The following is a 22334-nucleotide window of genomic DNA, read 5'->3' as shown; positions in this document are numbered from 1 at the left end:
CTCATCAGCTAATTAGACTGTTCCCCCTGGAGGCTGGGGTTCACATCCCGTGTGAAACCAACAACGTATAGTTACAGCAACATAATGCATGTTTAATGGGTGTTCTCCAGCACCGCACGGTGGATACGGGAAGTGATACACAATTTGCAATAGGTCAGTTCCTGCTGCATGCATAGCACATAGGGAATAACGTCTAACTCGTGCGTGCAGTGTCCGATTGTCACTGAAATGTACAGCTGCGTCGACCAGCGTCCCGCCAGTACCCCTGACGCGCGGGAAGGTGCGAGGGCCCGTTCATTGCTGCTTGCAGCTTTAACTGTCTTTGAGTTCACAAGCGTTGAGGTTCGCTTTCCCTTGTGAAACGTAGATATTTTGAGCCAAAACACGATGTTTTCCCAGAAGTGTTGCCTAATCCTAAAGAATCCTTTTTGTTTGTGTTATAGTAGCCGTAGCAGGCCCCTACTGAACCACATCTATGGTGCTTATAGCGACTGATAATGCCTATTTAATGGACTGATAACAGTTGAATCTGTCTTTAATGTGTTATTTTTTTTATATTTTTTGTACAATGGATTTCACAGAGAAATGAGATATATCAGGCTTTGCCTACACACTTGTTAGTAGGATCAATTCATTGTTGGTTTTGGTCTTTTTATGGGATTTGTTGACAATGAGAAAAATATAAAATATCACCAGACTTCTCCTTTAACGTTCTGGGTTACTGCAAAAATCAAGTCCATTGCTAAGATATTTTGTTTTCAGGACACAAACTCAGCCTAGTGTACATGTAATGCTGTTGATTAGGGATGCAGATGGCTTTGGGATCAGGCATTAGTGTGTCTATGGGGGGGAGCAGTGGGGATACTGTGCATGTAAATAACCAGCCAATGATTGTTTTGTTGGTTCCATTTAGAAAAGGGGGGTTGCATTAGGGGGCGGGTCGGGCTTGGGGAGGATGGGTACAAATCAAAGTTTTCCTTCATACTCGTTTCTCTTGTTCTCTCTTCTTGGATATCCTCATGCTGCCCTCTTCTAACCCATCTGCAGCTAAATCATCTTTCTCAATAACTACATTCACCTCCGCAGCTCATTCGCTGATTTCCACCGGAGCGTGGCGATAACGGAGCCCTGAGAGGAACATAATGTCATGATGAATAGTTTTTGATGTAATTGGAGACATGAAGAGGGAAGAAGGGAGACAGGTTTGAGGTGAAGACCTTAATGGGTGTAAGGAGAAGTTTGAAATAATAAAAAATACACTTTCTACGTTAAATATGACTTCTGTCGTCATCTGTAGACACACACTGTGTGTGACTAAAGGTTTAATAAAATGAGTGCTTTCATTCCTAATTTTGATTACATTATATTAATATCTGGATTATGGGGCACGGAATTACATTTTTCCCAGATTAGTTTGGAAGATTATACAAAAAAATGCACTCTGGTGAACTGATATTTTGTCATAATTATGTGATGCATGTTATAGAAAGACAGCCCAACATTACAAAAATAACACTGACAGTCAAAAAGGGACTTATTTTATGCGTGCAGTGATAAAGAGTGACCTTACTGTGACCTTTTCATGTAAATTAATTTTAATGGTATTAAGTTTGGATTTAATTGTCAAAAAATAAGTTCATAGAAAGGTCGCTATGACAAAAATAGCACTGCGGAGTTCATAAAGTGATTCAATGTATGCTTATTGTTTATGGTTATAAACAAGTAGCTGTCATTACATAGGTAAAATGTTAAAGTGCATTCATATTTTACCAAGGGTTGACTCAGAAATAATTAAAGTTTAATTAACTATAACTAGTTTTTAGCATCTTTTTCTGCCAGTAAAGTAAAAAAATCACAATGAACTAGGGCTGTCACCAACACTATTTTTTGGGCTTTATCTGAGAATAACTAATAATAATTAATGCTGGATATGAATAATTAATAATGTTGTGGGATTATTCCTTAGTTCATGGGCTATTTTTGGATTCGTACTTTATTATCACATACTTATATATATAAAAACTAAAAAAAAATAATTTTAATACTAATTTGGAGGTCGGTTACCATGGCAACGGTCAAAGCTTCGAAGCATTTTCGTCAACCCTACAATGAACATAACTCATTGCAACACTAAAACTGACCGATACAGTTTACAAGAAAAGAAGTCGTACTAATAGTACGACTTTTTTTCTCGTAATCTTCTGACTTTATTCTCATAATATTACGACTTTTTTTCTCGTAATATGACTTCATTCTCGAAATCTCAGATTTATTATTTTTTTCCTCAAAGTGTCCCTAATACTCCGTCGTACCGTCATACCGTCGTACCGTCGTACCGTCGTACCATAGACCTACAACAATGATAAATAAAAATTGAAAATGTAAACAAAAAACAATTATTCATTTCCTTTTTTAAAAAATCCACACGGAGCCACTGGAGAGGGGCTAAAGAGCCGCATGTGGCCCCCGGAGCTGCAGGTTGCTGACCCCTGACCTAAAAGAAAGGGAAACATTTGGAGGTGTTGTTATTTACAGGTTATTATGCAATGTTTTTGCTGGTCTGGGATCAAATGAGATCAAATTGGACTGTAAAGGTGGCATGTGACACACTTCAGGCTATTAAATCCAGTATGACTGGACCACACAGGTATGTTCAGCAGCCTATCCTATAAATTTCCATAACATTTCCATAGATTTTCTTACAGTGTTGCCATAACCTAGTTGCATGACGTCAACCACACACCGGTTCAGGGGACTCTCCTCGAGTAGTCGGTATAGCCTCAGGGTCGCCCCCTGGCACCTTACCAGAAAGCCAAGACGGTATATTTTTGTTATTTGGGGCCACACGCTCCCCTTTTTCACACCGTCCACATACATTCCGGAGGAGTAACGGAGCAAGCAGCAGCAGCCGCACACTCTCTGACCGTGTGCTGCAGCGCGTTGCCATGGCTGCAAAGCACCCCGTTACCCTAGAGACCCCCGGTGCATTGTGTACAGTCAACCCACCAAACAAATCACATAATATCCCATATAAAAGTAGATAATTATATTGTATTTTTACAGTGTTGTCTACTGTAAGTACAACTAACGACCTCTGTTATAAAAATATTTTTTATTGCAGTTTATTAATATTTTTTTGTGGTGTATTTTAGTGATTTTTAAAAAAAGCTATTTTTTACTCCATTGACAAATAATGTGAATAAAGTCAAAACGTTATAGCTGGTGAATATGAAGCTAAGATTAACTACTTTATATACAGTTTGGTAATGGTGGAAAGTAACTAAGTTAATTTACTCAAGAACTGTAGTAAGGTACACATTTGAGGTACTTTATATTTATGCACATATTTGTACATATTCCTTATATTTCTAATTTCTTATTTTTCTTATTTATTTATATTTCTCTAAATATATTGTGTCGTATATTGTATTATATTTTATATTGTATTATGTACATAATTTACATCTAACATAATTTTTTATTTATATTTTCTTACATTTTTGTGCTTTATATAAGAGCAACTGTATCGTCTCGATTTCACTCCCGGGGATCAATAAATATATATAAATATTTCTGATTCCATTTCATTACATTTAAAAAGATATATATATTGTACTTTTACTGTACAGCTACAGTTACTTAAAGATCAGTTAATAAAATATGATGCTTTGCTATAGACCAAACTACCAAACAATATATAAAGTAGTTTGTAATAGCTTCATTACCACCAGCTATAACAAAATAATGCTGCTTAAATAGCGATGCATCTGAGTAAAATACAATTATATAATAATTTAACACTGAAATGGGCAATTTGGCTGAATTTATATCAATATGATTAAGTTAAATATGTAAATAATTAATTGGTATTGTGATTAAGTTATATTATAGGTAATGAATTGGTATTCTGGATTGATAACAAATTTATATTTTGATAAGGAAAATTACATCAGTAATTAATTTATATTTCTGTATGACACAGATTAAAGGTAATAATTATAGTTAGAATAATTATAAATAATAATAATTACAGTTAGACAAATTTAGGAAAAATTGAATTAGAGTGTATGTATGGCATATAATATATATATAATATATAATATATATTATATATAATATATATAATATATTATATATATATATATTATATATATCTATAAATTGTAAAATTACGAGAATAAAGTCTCAACTTTACGAGAAAAAAGTTGCAATATTATGAGAATGAAGTCATAACTTTACATTTATATATATACACATTATATATAAATTATATTTAATATATATATCATATATTGTATATATATTATATTATATATATTATATATAATATATGATATATATATATATATATATACATACAATATATGATATATATATTAAATATATATATTATATGATATATATGATATATGATATATATATCATATAATATATATGATATATATATTATATACCATATATTATATATTTATATTATATATAATACAAATAGACTCCATACAGTATAACAAAGGGCCCGGTCCGGTATGACCCTCCCTCCTATTATTATATTATATATAATATATAATATATAATATATTATATATTATATATTATATATTATATCTATATTATATATAATACTAAATAGCCTCCCTACCTACAGTATAACAAAGGGCCCGGTCCGGTATGACCCTCCCTCCCTCTCCTCCCCTCCCGGTTGGCGCAATGAACCGCACGCTCTCTCTCATCCCTTCCCGGCATGCAGCGCTCTCGCCTGCTCCTCCGTTGAGCCGCCATGTTGTCGGAGTGAAAGCCTTGGGGTGTCAGAGGAGAAACTGGGGCCGAAATCCGCGTCCATCCTCCCTCTCCGCCGGTGAGTATCACCTCCTACCCGGTCGCGGTAACACTGGACGTTACTTATCTGCGTGTAACCGCGGGTATTGTTGCTATGGCGACTCTGTGGAGGGGTTTAAACGGGCGGGTAGAAGAAGCGGTTGCTGCTCTGCCTCCTCTCTTTCCTCCCGTTGTGTCGGTTCTTCCGCTCCAGACAGCGGGCCTTTGTTAGCATCCGCGTCACTATGAGGGACCTGTGGGGTGCTGCAGACTCAAGCAGACAGGTAGACACCACCCTAGGGTGTTTATTAACAACAACACGGTGACGTTTGGACACCTTAAAAACACTGTTTGTCCACCGGACCGGTACGCCCGGGCTCAGCTTGTGTCTGTGTCTCGGAGGCCGTGTTATTGTTGGTAGACATGGGCATTGAACCCTCCATAACACATCCGACACTCGGGGAGAGTGGACGCAGATGCATGAGGATGAAAACCCCCTGATAACACGGAGCTTCTTCTTTCGTTTTGATGTGTCATGTCTTGTTATAGGAAGGGAAATGTTTGGTTATATGTCTCTACTAGCTGCAGGTTGCTCGTATTGTCAGTCACACCCCTGTCTAGTAGTGCCCGGTATGCGGTGTGGATTGATCCCCCGGTTATTGAATAACGATGCCCGTTTCCGTGTGCAAAACGTCCAACAACCCCGTGTGCCGTTTCTTCCTTTTGAGTGTTGTGGATTTCCGGGTGTTTCTCTCTCTCTCCTCTCTACCTGAACTCAAGCTGAGCAGAAGCAGCTTCCTTGTTGCTCAATGAAGAGTGAAGCATGAGTAACATATGTGAATGATCACTTGGCAAGCTGGTTTGTTTTGATCCTGTGTGGGGTCAGCTCTTTTTTTTGTTTTTGTCTTCATGGAGGTGGTGGTGGTGGTGGTGGTGGTGTGTTTGCATGGTGGTTTCAGCAGACTGGAGAGAAAGAAAGCTGCATGTGTTTTGAAAGATTCAAGTGTCAGACAGACTCTGGCTAAGTTAATTACTGTATATGGCTAAAAAGAAGTGCTTGTAATTTCCTCATGGCACTGTAGGGACACTAATATGAAGCTGGTAATTTTAACAGATTGTTGGATAAGGAGAGGTTGTAAAAATACAAATGATATCCCTCTCACTGCTGGAAACCACTGAGGTTGCTGTCATTCACATATCTAGAGGTCAGAGGTCAAGGGACCCCTTTGAACATGGCCATGCCAGTTTTTCCTCACCAAAATGTTGCATAATTTAGAGCGTTATTTAGCGAATTTAAACATTTTGCGATATGCTGAGTATTGCGGTAAGATATATTGGGATTTATCATCTTTTTTTCAACTGCAAATTTATGCAGTTTGTCAACTTCTGTTTCATCTAATATGCTACAGTTCTCACTCTGTTCATCTCAGAGATTTCATTCACATATCTTGAGGTCAAGGGACCCCATTGAAAATGGCCATGCCAGTTTTTTCTCACCAAAATTTAGCATAACTTGGAGCGTTATTTAGCTTTCTTCACGACAAGTTAGTATGACATGGTTGGTACCAATCGATTCCTTAGGTTTTCTAGTGTTATAAGATACCAGTATTGTCACTCTAGATTCAAGACTGAGCCCGCTATAACCTCTGAGAGACAGAATAGCGGCTGTAGAATTGTTAAGAGGTTAATAGCTTATATAATAAAAGATTGATACTTGACGTCCGTGTATCGATACGATATTGCCACGCAAAATATCGCGATACTATGCTGTATTGATCCCTCAAAAACACACCCATACTAATTAGACTATTTATGTTCACTTTTATTAATTTCATTAGTGCTGTGCTGCAGAATGATATGCAGTTCTACATTCAAAGTAGACATTACATCAGTTAATTTACCTAAGAATACAATTTTCAACCAAAGAGGGACTGTTGGTATAGTTTTGCTGGGGTGAAAATATCTATCTATGGCAGTTTTAGGATACAATGCCTGACAGGTAACATTACTCACTGCACTGTGCTGTATACACTGTTGTGGTGGATTCATCAGGTACACCTATCTAAAACTAATGTTGAAGATTCAGTGTCAGACAGACTCTGGCTAAGTTAATCACTGTATATGGCTCAGTGTAAAAAAGAAGTGCTTGTCCTCATGGCCTGTAGGGACACTAATGTGAAACTGGTAATTTTAACAGAGATTAGAGCTTGTTGGATAAGGAGAGGTTGTAAAAATACAAATTATATCCCTCTGACTGCTGGAAACCACTGAGGTTGCTTTGCCCAATATTGACAACGACCACCAAACAGTGTGGTCTGTGCACATCGCATATTTCTTTGGTTTATCATTGCTCGCATAATGACAAATCTGCCCACCACACTTTACCCAAGTTATATGACTGGGCCCCTCTGACCTTCTCTAAATAAAGGCCATCAATTTCTTGGCAAATAAAGTCAGTAACCTCCCTTGTGCAAACTTACTGATACTTTAAATAGCTCCCATTTACACAATACACTTAGTTGCCAGTTTATTAGGTACACTATCTTAAAATAATGCAGTCTATTACAGTTATTAATATTGTTTTAGAGAGGTGTTTATTAAACTTTAGGGTCAGTTGGAGGATGTAGTTTGGTGCTGTTGTTGAATTGTATTGTCATACTCAGAGGTGTTTCTAATGTTTATTTATTTAACCAGGAGTAAAGACTCATCGAGGTTAAAAAATCTCTTTTTCAAGAGTGTCCTGGCCAAGATAGGCAGCAGCACAGTTACACAGTTGTAGGGGTGTAAGAAAATATTCCAAATATTGAGTATCGCAATATTACATTTTTTTTGATACTGTATTGATTCTCAAAAACACTATACATTTTGAATTAATAGTTTACATGCAAAGACTCAGTCAATACTTTATTTCATTTGCAAAGAGATGTGCCCTCTCAGTGTATGTTGCCCTCTCAAAGTAGTGCTATGATGTTGGATGTTACATGGACTGTGATGAATGCAAATGCAGATCCTACTGTTGTGGTTGCATAAAAAAAAGTAAACTTTTTGACTCAAATTTCATGCATATGGTGATGTGTTCTTTACACTATAGTTTTCCTAAAATTAGATTAAAAAAATTGCAACATCGCCTTGCTTACTGTTTATCGCAATATATTGAATCGTGACCCCTGTATCATGACACCTATCGTACCACCAGATTCTTGCTAATACACAGCCCTACACGGTTGCAGACATGAAGACAAAGAGCAAATTGCAGAATCATATGGTATCGAAAAAATATTCATCCAAATTCAAAAACATCTACAGCCAGATGTGCTTGTTTTTCAAGTCTTTTAGAAGCACTTTAAAGACATTCAGTGAGACCAGCTCTCGAAGAAGATTTAGGTAACCTTAGGCTACCCCCACTGATTAAAAAATTTATCAGAGACACCTCTCAGTAAAGTGCACTACAATTCAACAGCACTACAAACTGCAGCCTCCAAAATGACCATAAAGTTGAATCAATGTCTCTCTAAAACAGTTGAAACAAAAATGGACATTATAATCTTCATGAAAGTAGAATTTGTTGCAGGACTGATGTATTAAACTTCATTTGATTTAGCTGGTTGTCAACTGAGTATGTACTCCTGTGGTGGTAACAGTGTGAACTTCCACTATGAGCAGTGATCTGCAACCACATACCACCTAAAGCCATGATTGCACAGGTTTTATCATAACAACCAAATTGAACACCTTGAGGAAGGAAGGGTGACGTAGTTGTGACAGGTGTGTTGATCAGTGATATAAGTGTGTAAAATGTATTTAGGGGTGCTTAACATTGAGACGTTTTATGAGATTCCTGTGTGGGAAACTTTAATCTGTATGGTCCAGAGTTAGACCAGGCAGGTATGTTTGGTTCCAGCCACATACAGCAGTACAGTAGAGTTACAGTATGTCATGCCTTCTGCAGATAGACAGGTTGGTAGTTAAATCAGCTGGCTTGTAAAGTGATTCTCTGCTTTATATCTGTAGCTGTTGATCCCAGCTCTCTTCTTCTGATTATCGGCAATTAAGTAGCTTTAATTGTAGGTTGCCACTTTGCCCCAAGAAAGATAGACCTACCTACTGTATGATTAATTATAGTGATGTCCCTTATGTGGCTGCAATCTACAATTTTCATAATGTACTTTTGGATTAAACTAATTTGTATGGGTGGGAATCACCAGAGGCCCGTACGATACAATATTATCACAATATGATCTTATTTCGAATTTAAACATGTTGCGAAATGCTGAGTTTTGCGATAAGATATATTGCGATTTATCACCTTTTTTCAACTGAAAATTGTGCAGTTTGTCAACATCTGTTTCATCTAATATGCTACAATATTCACTCTGTTCTTCTCAGAGATTTCATTCACATATCTTGAGGTCAGAGGTCAAGGGACCCCTTTGAAAATGGCCAGTCCAGTTTTTCCTCACCATAATTTGGAGCGTTTTTTAGCTTTCTTCCCGACAAGCTAGAATGACAGGTACACCTATCTAAAACTAATGCAATCTAAAACACCATCACTGCAACAAACCGTACATTTATGAATGTTATAATCAGTTTTTTGAGAGGTGTTGATTAAACTTATTTTGATGTTGTAGTTTGTGGCGCTGTTGTTGTGCATTACACTAAGAGGTGTTTATAATATTTAGCCTACCCTCACTGATATGCGTTGGATGGGATGTATTAGCATTTTAACCTACATAAAGGTAGTTTTTATTGCAGTGCAGTTGTAATAGGCTGCATTAGCTAAGTGTACCAAAATAAACTGACAGCTGAGTGTAATTTGACATGAAAATCAGTTGAAGGTACAATATTTGTGTATATTTTTTGCATCTCTGGTGTAGCCTGAAGCTGTCCAGTGTGGGAGGTGACGAGAGATATTGGCTCCATTTATATGAGATGACATGGTGCTTACTTTTTTCATTCATGTAGGACTGATGTATGGAGGGATTTATAGAGCAGCAACACTGACTTAATTTTGATCATGAAGCATATTTTGGATTAGATGAACCTTTTGTTTTACTATATATTTTATCTTCTGTCGGTGAGAACATGGATCATAGCTTGTCTTTGTTTACTAGTACAGTACAAGCTGGCGCGACTCACAAGGATTTAATAAAAGTTATCAGAGCATGTGTTATTGTGTGATATATTTACAAAGATTAGTCTGACTTGCTGCATTTCTGTAACTGGATAGGCTATATCTGGCTACAACAAGTTTGCATGCTTAAAACTAGACTCAATTGCCAGTTTATTAGGTACACTTAAACTTATGCAAAATTCATGCAGTCAATACAACAGCCCTGCGATCAATCCTACTTTCGCAAAGTTTGCATGTTCTTTGTTTTCTAGTTGAAACCGTTATAGTGAGGTGTTGATTAGGGCTGTCGTGGTGAAGGAATTTCCCCAGCAGTAATAATAATTGGCACATCTGCGCTATATGCGGTATTGTTGCCCAAATTACTTAATTTATCCTGATTTTAGTGCTACATGAATAAGATTTATTGTTAGTTCTATGATTACGTTAAGTGTTGCTTTTTATCTGACAAATATGACAGGGTTTTAACACTAATTAAATACTTGTGTATTATTAAATGCAGATGGCCAATGACGCGCAGTGTTTTTTTCACCTGAGATGCTGCGTCTGGTTGCTATGATACGGAATAGTCGCATAAGTAAAAATGTCAACATAAGGTAGAGTACTTGCTCTGAATGAAGGGAAGCCTGAAGCACATAGGTAGAGAGGAGGGACCCGCCGGTCTATGTGTATGAATTTCTTCTCCGTTGTTGTTGTTGTTGTTGTTGTTGTTGTTGTTGTTCAGCACTATTACCCTTCTCCATTGTGATGGGTAAAAAGTGACAGTGACGAGCGCAGTGGTTTACCCAAAGTTGACCATTTTTCATCTCTTGGCGACCAGAAAATACACCAAACGTGCAGCGCTGAGTGCAGAATCGACGCACGGCGCCTCGTCTCGCTGCTGTTTTTTTTAGTAGCGTAAATATTCGGCGCTCCCATTGCAAAGAGTTAAAAAAGGAAAAAATGTGAAGATAGTGGTTGTGGCGGTCGCTTGCCATTCCCTGCAGTTGGCTTGTCAATAGCATGGTATTGCAATATTGCGACAGCCCTCGTGTTGATTCAACTTCATGTTAATTTTGTAGGCTGTAGTTATTGCTAATTGAAACAGCAGCAGTTACAATGAATATAAGTATCTTTATGGCAGATTTATTACAGGGGCGTTGTATTAGACTGCATTTGTTTGAAGTAGGTCTACTTAATAAACTGACAACTGAGCATGGCTCTGGTCAGAGCTTATTAAACATTTTATTAGTTCAATGTATTGACCCAGGATGCCATTGTTTGCATGTGACAGATGTGTATTTCTCTCTCGACAGGCTGTGGTGGAATGAGCAGTGTGTGTGTGTTGAAGAGGAAAGCAGTGCTCTGGCAGGATTCATTCAGCCCCCACCATAGAACTACATCTCCCAGCATGCCTGTGGTGCTGAGCAGCGGAGGACATGCCCCTCCAACTGGGCCGACCCCTCAGGCCACCCCCCCCAGCCAGCAGGTAAAGCCCACCACATTGACGCCTATTTCATTCATTAATGGACAAACATCTGTCTATAAGGAACTTCTAATATGTGTCCAGTCAGTGCAGTTTGTACTGTAGCCATCTAAGTGCCATTCATAATGACAGAGAAATTTGTATTCTCCTTCTCTTGCAAGCCATCTCACAATTCCTATATTTATTAGTTTGCATCACAACATGTTAAACCACAGTTGCCCACATTTGTATGAGCGTGCTCAGACAAAGCTCCTTTTCATGTCAAACTAGTGAAAGAAAATGTAAAATGCAAAACAACCAAATAATGGTTGCATTATTACAGTTGGTAAGAGTCTGTGAAAAGATAAATGTCTATTTATTAACTTAACTATTAGAAACTATACATGTCATTTTCTGCAGATCACAACAATAGAAAATGACTAAACAACTGTAGCTTAACTCTTAGCTAAACCATGCAAGTTAGGTTATCCCAATATAGATATCATCATTGGTAGGGCGACTACTAATCATAAGGTAGAGCTGGAGGAGCCTCTGCTTGGCAGCATTATGGCTTCAAAGTAAATTATAACAACACTGGACAGAGAGTAGTAATTCAGATGGGATCTGTGTTGACATTGTTCAACTGAACATTACGTGTCTGGAATCATATCAAACATGGTTGAGGTGTTTGAAGTCACCAACATGGGCTCTGGTCAGTTATGATGGTAATTTGCCACTGATAAATTGAAAAAAAAAAAAGAACTGATAGATTAAAGTGCGGGTCCATTATTTTTATATTATTTTAAAATCCATTATTTGTATTATTTTTAAGAAAATCGTAATTTGCATCTCTAGTTAGGTTAGAGCATCACCCAATAGTCATGGCTCTGTCTTAATCTCCAGGCCAGTGGCGATGGTGATGTTATGTAGGACAGCTGTTAGCCTTTCATAGTTGCTACTAGTTAGGCGGGCTAGCTGTGTTATTACATTTGTAATAAAGATGATCTGTAGTGTCCTCTGAAATGCAGTCCACAACTCTCCGATACCAGACTGCAATAAGGGTGAACATGTTATTTCTCAGCTTCAGTGCACTGTGAGGTGCCAGTGCAAAATGTTGTAAAAAGGTTAGCATTTTTCACGACTAAGCCTGAAAAAACAGTCTGATAAGTAGCAATTTAGTCTGATTGAATGACGTCTTGGTAACTCGTTCTACTGCACGCTTTGCGTGTACAGCGAATGACCAAGCCCAGATGTTTCCAGAGCATGTTGACTGAGTCTTTGATGACAGTGTGTTGTGGAGAACTTTGTGTTTACCCTAAATGAGTAAGGGAGGAAGTCGACTTACGTTTGCCGTTTATCAGTGAAAAGAAATGCTGCCTCTTATTTGGACGTATTTGAGTTTTAGAGGAGAGGATGTGGCCTAAATACCTCAACCGATGGTGCTGTTTTGATGATGGTGATGGATTTTGAAAATGTAAGATGACAAATTTGGACTCCCTATTATGTGGTCATATGGTTGAAAAAGATGCTTGATGAATTGTTACTGAAAACATTGGATAATCTGATTTTGCTGTGTTGTTGGTAATGATTGCCCTTTTCTCCCCTGATATTTCTACTATACATTGTATATGTAATTGGCTGTTCAATTCCATGTGTATTTGAATGTAGGCATGTTTGAGTTTGTTGGTTTTTAATGATCAACACTATAAACATTGGTAAATGCTTAAAATCCAGGCTGTACCTGCATGTCTCCAGTTGTCTGCTTGTTACTGTTGCCAGTAATTTCAGGATCATGTTCATGTCGTCTGTGTGTGTGCGTGTCTCTAAGGGTGTGGCGGGTGCTGGACGTTCCCAGGACGATGCCATGGTAGATTATTTCTTCCAGCGGCAGCACGGTGAACAGCCCGGCAAACATCGCTGGCCCACTGGAGACAACATCCATGACAGCCAGGTGTGTGTGTCAGTTTTGCACAAGTGGTAGCACTGATGTTATTGTATTGTGTTATGTACTGCTGTTTGCTCACACAAAGTTCACAGAAACATTTCTACACAGAAAAATTTATTCTTGGGTAACCATAAAATCTTCCCTTAGACATATTAAAATATTGAAATTCTCTGCCCACAAAATACTGCATTCAGTGGCCATTTAATGTTAAAAAACAGACACAAAATGCACATTTTAATTGATGCCAGCTTGAACAATCTGTATGAGAGACATAACTGGGCTCTCTGTCTGTCTGCAGGTACGATCCATGGACGAGCTGAACCATGACTTTCAGGCTCTGGCCCTGGAGGGACGCGCCATGGGAGAGGTGAGACATTAGGTTTGACGGTCGTGTATGGTCTAGAAAAAGGTGACCATTTAACTTTAAAACCTCATCTGATAATGGAGCATTTGGGCTGTGGTTACTAGAGGTGGACCGATTTAATTGATTTGGCTGATGGGACGTTTTGCAAACTATCGTTATCGGCGGAACTGGGCTCTGATAGTGGCCGATGGCTGCACAGCCGCCACCATTCATGTGGGGACATACATCACCGTTTTGCATAGAGGCTCCATAAACAAAGTCAAGGTAGAGGGTGAGCAAAAAGGTTATCACTCGAATATATAATGCAGCACTGTCAGCTCTTTGTCCACAATATAAGACTGGCAGACAGAGAGGAAAATAAATAATTCGCTGTAACTTTAACTTGCTTACTGTACCAATTTGGCGTTCTCTCTTCCAAATAATCCAGCCACGTAACCATCTGTTCATGAAATTAAATCGCAACCTTTAGGATCCTCCTTACCCCGGGACAATGCTCAAACAATGTACGAAATGCGCAACAGCAGTAATCCAGGCCAGTCGTACTGTAAGCCACAGAACAGCGCATCGCCCAATGTAAACAAATAGAATGTATTCCAGCGATGTAATCCTCCAAATCACACTTCAGGATATTCTCTTACAAATTATTAAATTCGGAGTGACAAAAAGTAGCCGACTAGACTGCTGCAGAAGTAAAGAAGATATTGGGCAATTAATCGTCTATCGTTATTTTATTGGCCTTTTTAAAAATCCACTATCGGTCAACCTCTAGTGGTTACTCGTAGCATGTCAGCACAGTTTTGATATTTAAACTTTGGATTAAATTTACTGGATTTGAAGTCTGTCATATGCTGTATCTGATCAGTTGACATGAAAATGGATGCCCTGTATTTTGTGGCACCTGGCTGAACAAACACGATAGCTGCTGTTGCTCACAGAACGTCAAACTTGAAAAACAGGAAATCCGAGGAAAAAGAAATGGATCAGTTGCTTTGAGCCAAAAGTGGCATGGATTTGTACTGGTATTATTGTTCCTCAATGAAAAGCGCTGAAAGATGAGAAGAGACTGAGCAGAGATGTTTTGTTGTTGTTTTAGAAGTTGGTTGGACTGGCTGTTGGCATAAACAGTCTACACTCAGTCATTCTGTTAATGTTGGACAAGTGCCTACAATTAGTTTTGGCTCGTTGAGTTGTTGAACATAGTGCTGATGTACATTTGTTTGTATCTCTTATTGAGTGGATATTGTTTGGCTGCTATGGACTGTAATATATCTGCAATGAGTTTTATTGATATGTTACCTAGAAATGGCACGCACATCTTCAGATTTTTATCTGATTTGATGCAACCAAGAGTTTCCTGTTGCCAGAAGATACTGATCACATTTACAGAAACAACAAGGTCCTTTTTAAAAGCGAGAACTGTGATGACTGTAACAGACTGTAAAACTCAAATGAGCTGCTGATAAGGTGCTGGAGTCTCTCAGACTACGTTCAAACACTTAGACCTAGTTCAAACTATTCAAAATAATTAGCGAAAGGAATTTTAATAATGGGCCCTAATTGTTTTACGGTTGCTCTTGACACTGGCTTCAATTGTGGCAGTGTGTTTTTGTGTTTCTGCTTCACTCATCCAGAAAGTGGCCTGTACTTTGTTTGTATGGGGTGTGGGAAATTGCAATGCAGCACTGGCAGCTTAACACTAAAAAGTACAGTCTAATCACTTATGTATATACTTTTTATTTATTTTGCCTTTTCTGTCATGTGCTTGCAATATCTGTGCAACCATTTTTACCTGGTCTTTTTTTTCCCCTTTCCTCCTCTTTCTCCTCTGTTTTCCTGTGTCTTTGTAGCAGCTGCTAACTGGTAAGAAGTTCTGGGAGACGGATGACTCTGGGAAGGATGGACCAAAAGGGATCTTTCTGGACCAGTGGAGGGACAGTGCATGGGGTGCCTCAGGTATAAACCAGTCTGGCTTATGTTTGTGATAATAATGCAGGAACACTTGTGAAACATGGCAGTTTTGTTTCACAAGCACATCGAGAAACCACCAGAACAATCACTGTGTGGTGTTGAAAACATATATTTAGAGTCCTGTCAGAATCAAAAAGTGAAAACACCCTTAATATTCTCCAGATGATGATGAGATTTGAGATTTCTGTTGTATCATATCAACACAATGCAGTTATTTCTGTAAACATGATGACTAAAGAAATATCGCCAGCGTCTTTTTTTAATTGTTCCTAGCGAGGAGAAAACTTATGCGGCCGCCTCGGGAAAAAGTGCTGCACCCAGCGTCTTATTTTCTGAGCGCTCCGCCTTTTTTGTGCAGTCGCTCCCAGCGGTTCTGTTTGAAAATCTCTGAACTTTTCAGAAAAACGCAGGTGATGTCACTGTAGAAAATGGAGGAGAATCTGTTTTGGCTGTGTCTGTCTGTCCTGAGATTTATATGTCAGACAGACGATATCATAACAAAGACCAAAAAGCTTATGCTGGGTGGACACTGAACGTTGCTGGAGTGTTGTGCTTTTATCGCCATACGCGTTGTCTCTGACAGATCGTCCTCCTTGCTCTACAGCTGCCAGATTGAGTGGTGACAAAGCTCACTCATACAAAGTATGAGGGCAAGCATCCTCCAGTTGGTGCTCATGGTGAAAAAACAATGTCAAACAAAGGGATAGTAGACCAAATACATAATAAAAAGCAAAGGGGCTACGCTAGTCTATCATGCAATGGTGGTGATATGTTATCAAGATATTGTTGTCATAGAAACATAAAAAAAGCACTGGGATGGAGAGCCCTCCAGCCCCCTGCGGCCGCCTTTCTGACAGAAAAAGATGGACCTTGCAGGACAGTACAAGACATCATGTTTTCATAAAACTGATGGCATGTAATCTGCATTTGGCCACATTGCTGATGATGTATAGCTTAATATCACATACAGCATCCCATGAAATGAACAGCTTCTGACCCAGTTCTGATCCAGTCTTAATTTTGCTAAGAAGACAATGAAATCCTCTCAAAAAATACCTTTGCTCATAATGGGGAAAAATGTGAGAAACCTCATTAGAGGCAATTCAGGTTCCACTAATGCAGCTGTAGGCGAGAGAGACTATTAACAAAAACTGAACTAAAGGTTTTAACAGAAGAAATTAAAAACCCAGGAGGTCTATAACCCATCAATGGGATTATAATTAGACTGATACGATTAAAGTCCAATAAAAGACGTCCTGTAAAATAAGTCCAAAAATTGGTCCAATAGGACTTGTTAAACGTCCATTATTAGATCCAACAGCCCGTCTTCACTTCACTCCAAAGCCGGGTTTGTGCTCGCCTTAGTGTCCCCGGCGTGAGGGTGCACCAGCCAAAAATGACATCATCACGTATTGTGCGGAAAAGCGCGAAGGCTCCGCAAGCGGTCACAGCGCCTGTTGGTGCACCTTTTGAATTTTTGTAACTAGGTGCTTGCTGCATGCTAAGGGGCTTCTCAGACATGACGGCGAAGATAAGATAAAAGCAAATAACTAAAATTAAGAAGTAATATAATGAAATAGAAAGACGGACAATTTGTTTTTAAATGCTTTAAAAGCAGGAGATCTCTTTTTTTGCCAGCAAAATTGTTTACAGGATATTAAACCTTTCAAACTTTGTTTCATTATAATACATTTAATACTTGACTCCTTTCTTTACAGGGATTGTATAAAGGTGATAAAATATGTCCATGAATATGAGTTATGAGTTTACAGTTAATTACAAGTCCTCCTCGGCATTGAGGAGTTGGGTTTACGGCGTTTTGCCGGTCACACTCGTTGGCTTCTGGCTTGCTCACAAAACATTTTGTTTGTATGACCACTGGTGTTTCGGAGAATACTGCAAAGAACAACGTGCTGAACATAAATGCCTTTTGTGCGTGCTCGTGCGCGCACCATCTGTGGAGGTCTGCGCCATGAGCATAAACAAGCTTTAGTTATAGCTGGACATGTCTTTTGCAGAGCATGTGTACCAAGTAGTTCATAGACTCCTGGCGTCACCATCTAAGCAAAATGTGATGTGTGGAAAAGTGGGAAATGCAGTTATGGCTCTGTGATAACTTATACAAATATTTATAATGTAAAGTTAAAATAACCCCTTCAATATCATGTTAATGGTGCTTATGTGTTGGAAGCGATCACTTTCATGCCTGAACAGTTTGTGGAGCAAATGTCGCGTTCCCCCGTGTATGAATGTTATTTAACAGTCCCTCTTCCTCACATGTTAGATCACTCGGTGTCTCAGCCAATCATGGTGTCCCGTCGGCCAGGGCAAGGTTTCCATGGCGGTGGTGAAGTCGGGGTGGGCTCGGTGATGTCACCGCGCTCTGAGAGCGGAGGGCTGGGAGTTAGCATGGTGGAGTACGTCCTCTCATCCTCGCCGGCTGACAAGCTGGATTCCTGCCTCCGAAAAGGACCTTATGTAAGTCCTCTTCTCTTTTACATATTCACATTTCCTTACAATCAGTTGAATTTGTCTTCTGCATCACTATTTCTAATCGTAACGACCATCACACCTTAACCTCGACACCCCATCTGTCTTTTTTCGTCAGCCTGGGATTGTCAAACTGGGACAGGCTTACCTTGCCCATGTCAGTCTGTCCTTCCCACTCTGTACCTTTTGTGTGCGTTTGCCATCTGTCACTGTCAGATTATCAGCACATCTATTTCTCAGTTTTTCACCGTGTCCGTTATATTGCTTGTCTCTCTCCGTCACACAGGGGCAGAGGGATGGAGAGGTGGAGGAGGAGAAGAGGGAGAAGCCAAAGGCAACGTTTGAAGGAGAGAAACTGAAAGAGTTGACAGAAGTTGAAGTTGATGTCATCAACGACGTCATCAACCCCAACGGGCTGCCCGTGCAGAACGGCCTTGACGTCGACGTCAAAGAGTTTGGGTAGGACTCGGCGTGACAGAGACACATTCTCACAACTTGAAATGCTTCTTTAGATGTAAACTGAACTCCTCCTCCTTTCTCACCCCTGCAGTCGTCCCCAAGGCAACATGCCGATCCCGGGTCCCGAGGGTGACCTGCTTGGAGGTCCCGGGGGTGTAGGGGCTGATGGCATGACATCCCTGGGAGGTGGAGGCCCCAAACCTCCTGAGGACTTCTCTGGCGTGGAACAAGGAGGTGTCACCATGGACCCCATGGAGTCAGTGATGGAGCCGCTTCAGTTTGACTACAACTCCCAGATGCCCATGGACTCTGCGCCCACCGTGGGCTTATTCGATTACGCCAACCAGCAGCAGGTAATTAGTATAAAGGGCTGTAAAATGGCTAGGAATCGAGGATTCTACCAATTATTCAATCGGTTAATTGAATAATCCGTTAGAAAAACATTTGCTTTATTATTAAAGAGAAATAGTAAATATACAAAAAGAGAAAATAAGACGGGTCTCTTAAAATGAACAACGAATTGGTTTCCTTTTTAGAAAAATCAACATTTGTGTTGCTTAAGTTGCATATAATAATATAATCGGTCAAAACTAAACCCATTTAGTGCATTTAAGTGCCATATTACATTCTGGGTTTAAAATAAAACATTTTCTGAAATGCAGACAAATAAATAGAAACAATATAATTTCAAATTACTTTAAAAAAAAAGCTACACATCTTAGGCCCCTATCAGACTGAGCACATTTTGGCAGTCTGGGGCGCCTTTTAGTAATTGTTTTCAATGAGAGTGACGCGTTTTACGTACTACTTTTCAATTCAATTCAATTCAATTTATTTTTGTATAGCGTCAAGTCACAACAGAAGTTATCTCAAGACGCTTTATATATAGAGCAGGTCTTAGACCGTACACCATAGTTTAGAGACCCAACAAGATCCACCAAGCGCACTGAGGCCAGGAAAAACTCCCCGATTAGTGGGAAGAAACCTGGAGCAGAACCGGGCTCAGGGTGGAAGGCCATCTGCCGAGACCGTCCGGGGGGGATAGATAGATGGGGGGAGAGAGAGAGAGAGAGAGTTGCCGAGCGCCTCACGTTTATCCGCCTTGCATTTTTACAGGAGCACCCTGAACGCCTCGAGTTGGAAAAAAAATCAACGCGCCCAGCGTCATTAGTGTTTTTTCTCATTGTGGGGACTTTTGCTGAATACCTGGAGCTATATGATTCTGAAAACATTTGAGGCGAGAAATAGGCATTACACTAACAGGATAGGATGTTGATTCATATTTGATCAGCAATGCCTAGTTTGACCGTTTGATCGGAATTCGCGGGTGATTGACTCGTGACTCTCATAGATGGAAGCTGGACAGCAGGCTCCAGCTCGGCTCTGATTGGTTGTTTTCTTCCGGTCTGTGAAATCCTGCAGACGCCGTTAGGAGCACCGGAGGATACAGAGTCACATGCAGTACTGTCAGGATATAGTGACTGTTTTATTAAAATAACTTTTTTTAAATCATATTTGCTCCATTGGTCCATGGTTTGTGTTAAGCTTACATTAGCACTCATTCGGTGGTTGCCTAGCAACAACATTTGAAAAAAGACGCAGCAAACTGCAAAAAAACACTCTGACCGGGCTACAAAAAAGCAGTGCGGTGCGCCTTGTGTTTTCCACCTGCAAAACGCGCTCCATCTGATCAGGACATGATGAACTAGTAGTCTTATACAGGTTCTTTAACTTTAGCTGATCGAACTATGATGATGTGTTCAAATTCAAAATTTCAGGGATCTTGCTCCCTGTACGCTTCCGCTGCACGTCTCTCCTCTCTGTCGCGCTGCTGCGGACTGAGGTTGCGCGAGTCATCTAATGCCTAGTTCACACTATACAACTTTAGCCCTGGTTTTCCGCTCCCCCGACAGTTTTTGGAGCTCCCTGACAAAATCCCCAGATCAGAGGCAAATTGGCGTTGGCTCAAGCGCCAATGTGTGAGCTGCTCACATTCAAGATACGGGGTGAGGGGAAACATGGAGGAGGGGAACACAGAGCAAATTTGTTGTTGCATCTAGAGGAATAAATAGTAAAAAATAAAGTGTGTGGAAACCGGTGGCAACGTTCTTACATATGATATCAGGTCATTTACTGTGTATTTTTCGCCTAAGTTTTCGTGACAAAACCTAGTTTGGAGACCTCATTGTGGATTCTTTCCGGTGAAAGATCTTGTAGTATGTGTGACTCCCCGTCAGTCATGTAGTGTGAAAACCACAACGACTTAAAGACTCACAATTACAAGACAGCAAGTTATGTAGTGTGAACAGTACAGCAATCTGACGACTTGGAAATTTGTGTAGTGTGAACTTGGCTGAAACTGAAATGAACGTCTGGGCACGAAACCGCTACAGGAGCTATATCCACTATTACAAATAAAATGATGTCTGTCATCTTATCAATCGTGACGTTCTTTTGCCAGAAATGAGTGTGTTCCATAGAGTATAAAAGTAAGGGCGTCTCTCTCTCTCTCTCACTCTCACACTCACCTCTCTTTCTCTTGGGTCCGTGCTGTCCAGCAGCATTACTCAATTACAACTATCCAAACCAATAATTGTTTTGGGATTGCTTGACAGCCCTCGTGTCCACCTTCAGTTGCACCTGTAAAATCAATCTGTACACCGCCGATGGTGCCTTCGCAAACCGTGGCAGAAGCTGATTTTCAGTAATCGATTCAGCCCTAGTAAGTATACAAACATTTGCGGTCAGCTCTGCATGAGATTAAAGTGTGATTCACCCGTAGTTCTGTCGTTTGCAGCTGTTTCAGAGAAACAACGCTCTGGCGGTGCAGCAGTTAACAGCAGCCCAGCAACAGCAGTACGCCTTGGCAGCAGCACAGCAGTCTCACATTGGTAAGAGAGAGAGTCAACATCTCATTTGTTATTTGACAAGTTTGTTACATTTCATTCATTTGTCACAGTCAGCGTCCTCTTAACACAAATTAAAGGAAAATTCACATTTTTTTAACAGCATTTGTCTTATTTTAGTAGCTTTTGCCATCAATCTTATTGATTTATAACATTTTACTCACTAGTTTAGTAGTGATGGGAATGCTAACCTACGTACATCACTATACACAGCTTTACAACAGAATGGAAAGTGCAACCACCCGATTTTACACAGGAATCATGTTATCTAAGCCTTTGCAAGTTAGAAAAACAAAGGTAACTTCACCTGAAATGTCAGGCCAAAAGTAAGACTCCAATAATTATATTTGCAGGAATTTCATACGTTTGTTGGTCCGTACTAGTGACTCAACAACTGAGACTCAGTGGGTGCTGCGATTTTTAGCTTTTCATTTTGGAAGAAAAGAACAGTGGTGGAAGAAGTATTCAGATCTTTTACTTAAGTATTTAGATCTTTAGAAGTACTAATACTACAGTGTAGAAATACTCTATTACAAGTAAAAGTCCTGTGTTCAAAATGTACTTAAGAAAAAGTATTAGCATCAAAATATACTTAAAGTATTAATGTAAAAGTACTTGTTGGGCAGAATTGAGAGTTTAGATTATTATTGGAATATTACTACTGATGCTTTAACACATAAGCAGCATTTTAATATGTGATAGCAGGTGGAGGTTGAGCACATGTTAACTTCTTTATGTACTACAAGTTGTTGCAGTCACATGAGAACTAATTAATGCTGGGTTAATATTTCTTAGGTTTACTCAAAGGCAATTAA

At 39.5% G+C, this 22334-nt stretch overlaps 1 protein-coding gene across 8 annotated transcripts in view; it reads left to right on the top strand.

Annotated features, from left to right (window-relative positions):
* Window positions 1-4698: 4698 nt before the first annotated feature.
* The window catches only part of pum1 (pumilio RNA-binding family member 1), a 32936-nt gene continuing 15300 nt past the window's right edge, over window positions 4699-22334 (top strand). For 2 of the 8 annotated variants that reach the window (XM_037794414.1, XM_037794409.1), the window contains exons 1-9: window positions 4699-4855; window positions 11239-11411; window positions 13216-13338; window positions 13631-13699; window positions 15547-15649; window positions 17949-18142; window positions 18441-18613; window positions 18705-18966; window positions 21396-21504. In XM_037794414.1, coding sequence (XP_037650342.1) covers window positions 4708-4855; window positions 11239-11411; window positions 13216-13338; window positions 13631-13699; window positions 15547-15649; window positions 17949-18142; window positions 18441-18613; window positions 18705-18966; window positions 21396-21504 — 1354 coding nt within the window. In that variant the 5' untranslated portion in view covers window positions 4699-4707. Of the gene's footprint in view, window positions 4856-4967; window positions 5100-11238; window positions 11412-13215; window positions 13339-13630; window positions 13700-15543; window positions 15650-17948; window positions 18143-18440; window positions 18614-18704; window positions 18967-21395; window positions 21505-22334 lie in introns of those variants that run through there. The other 6 variants (XM_037794411.1, XM_037794412.1, XM_037794410.1 and 3 more) reach the window with 4 other exon arrangements.

The sequence above is a fragment of the Sebastes umbrosus genome, chromosome 15 (assembly GCF_015220745.1).
Source record: "Sebastes umbrosus isolate fSebUmb1 chromosome 15, fSebUmb1.pri, whole genome shotgun sequence".
NCBI classification, from domain to species: domain Eukaryota; kingdom Metazoa; phylum Chordata; class Actinopteri; order Perciformes; family Sebastidae; genus Sebastes; species Sebastes umbrosus.
The sequence above is the reverse complement of the archived record's forward strand: the minus strand, read 5'-3'. Positions and strand labels throughout refer to the sequence as shown.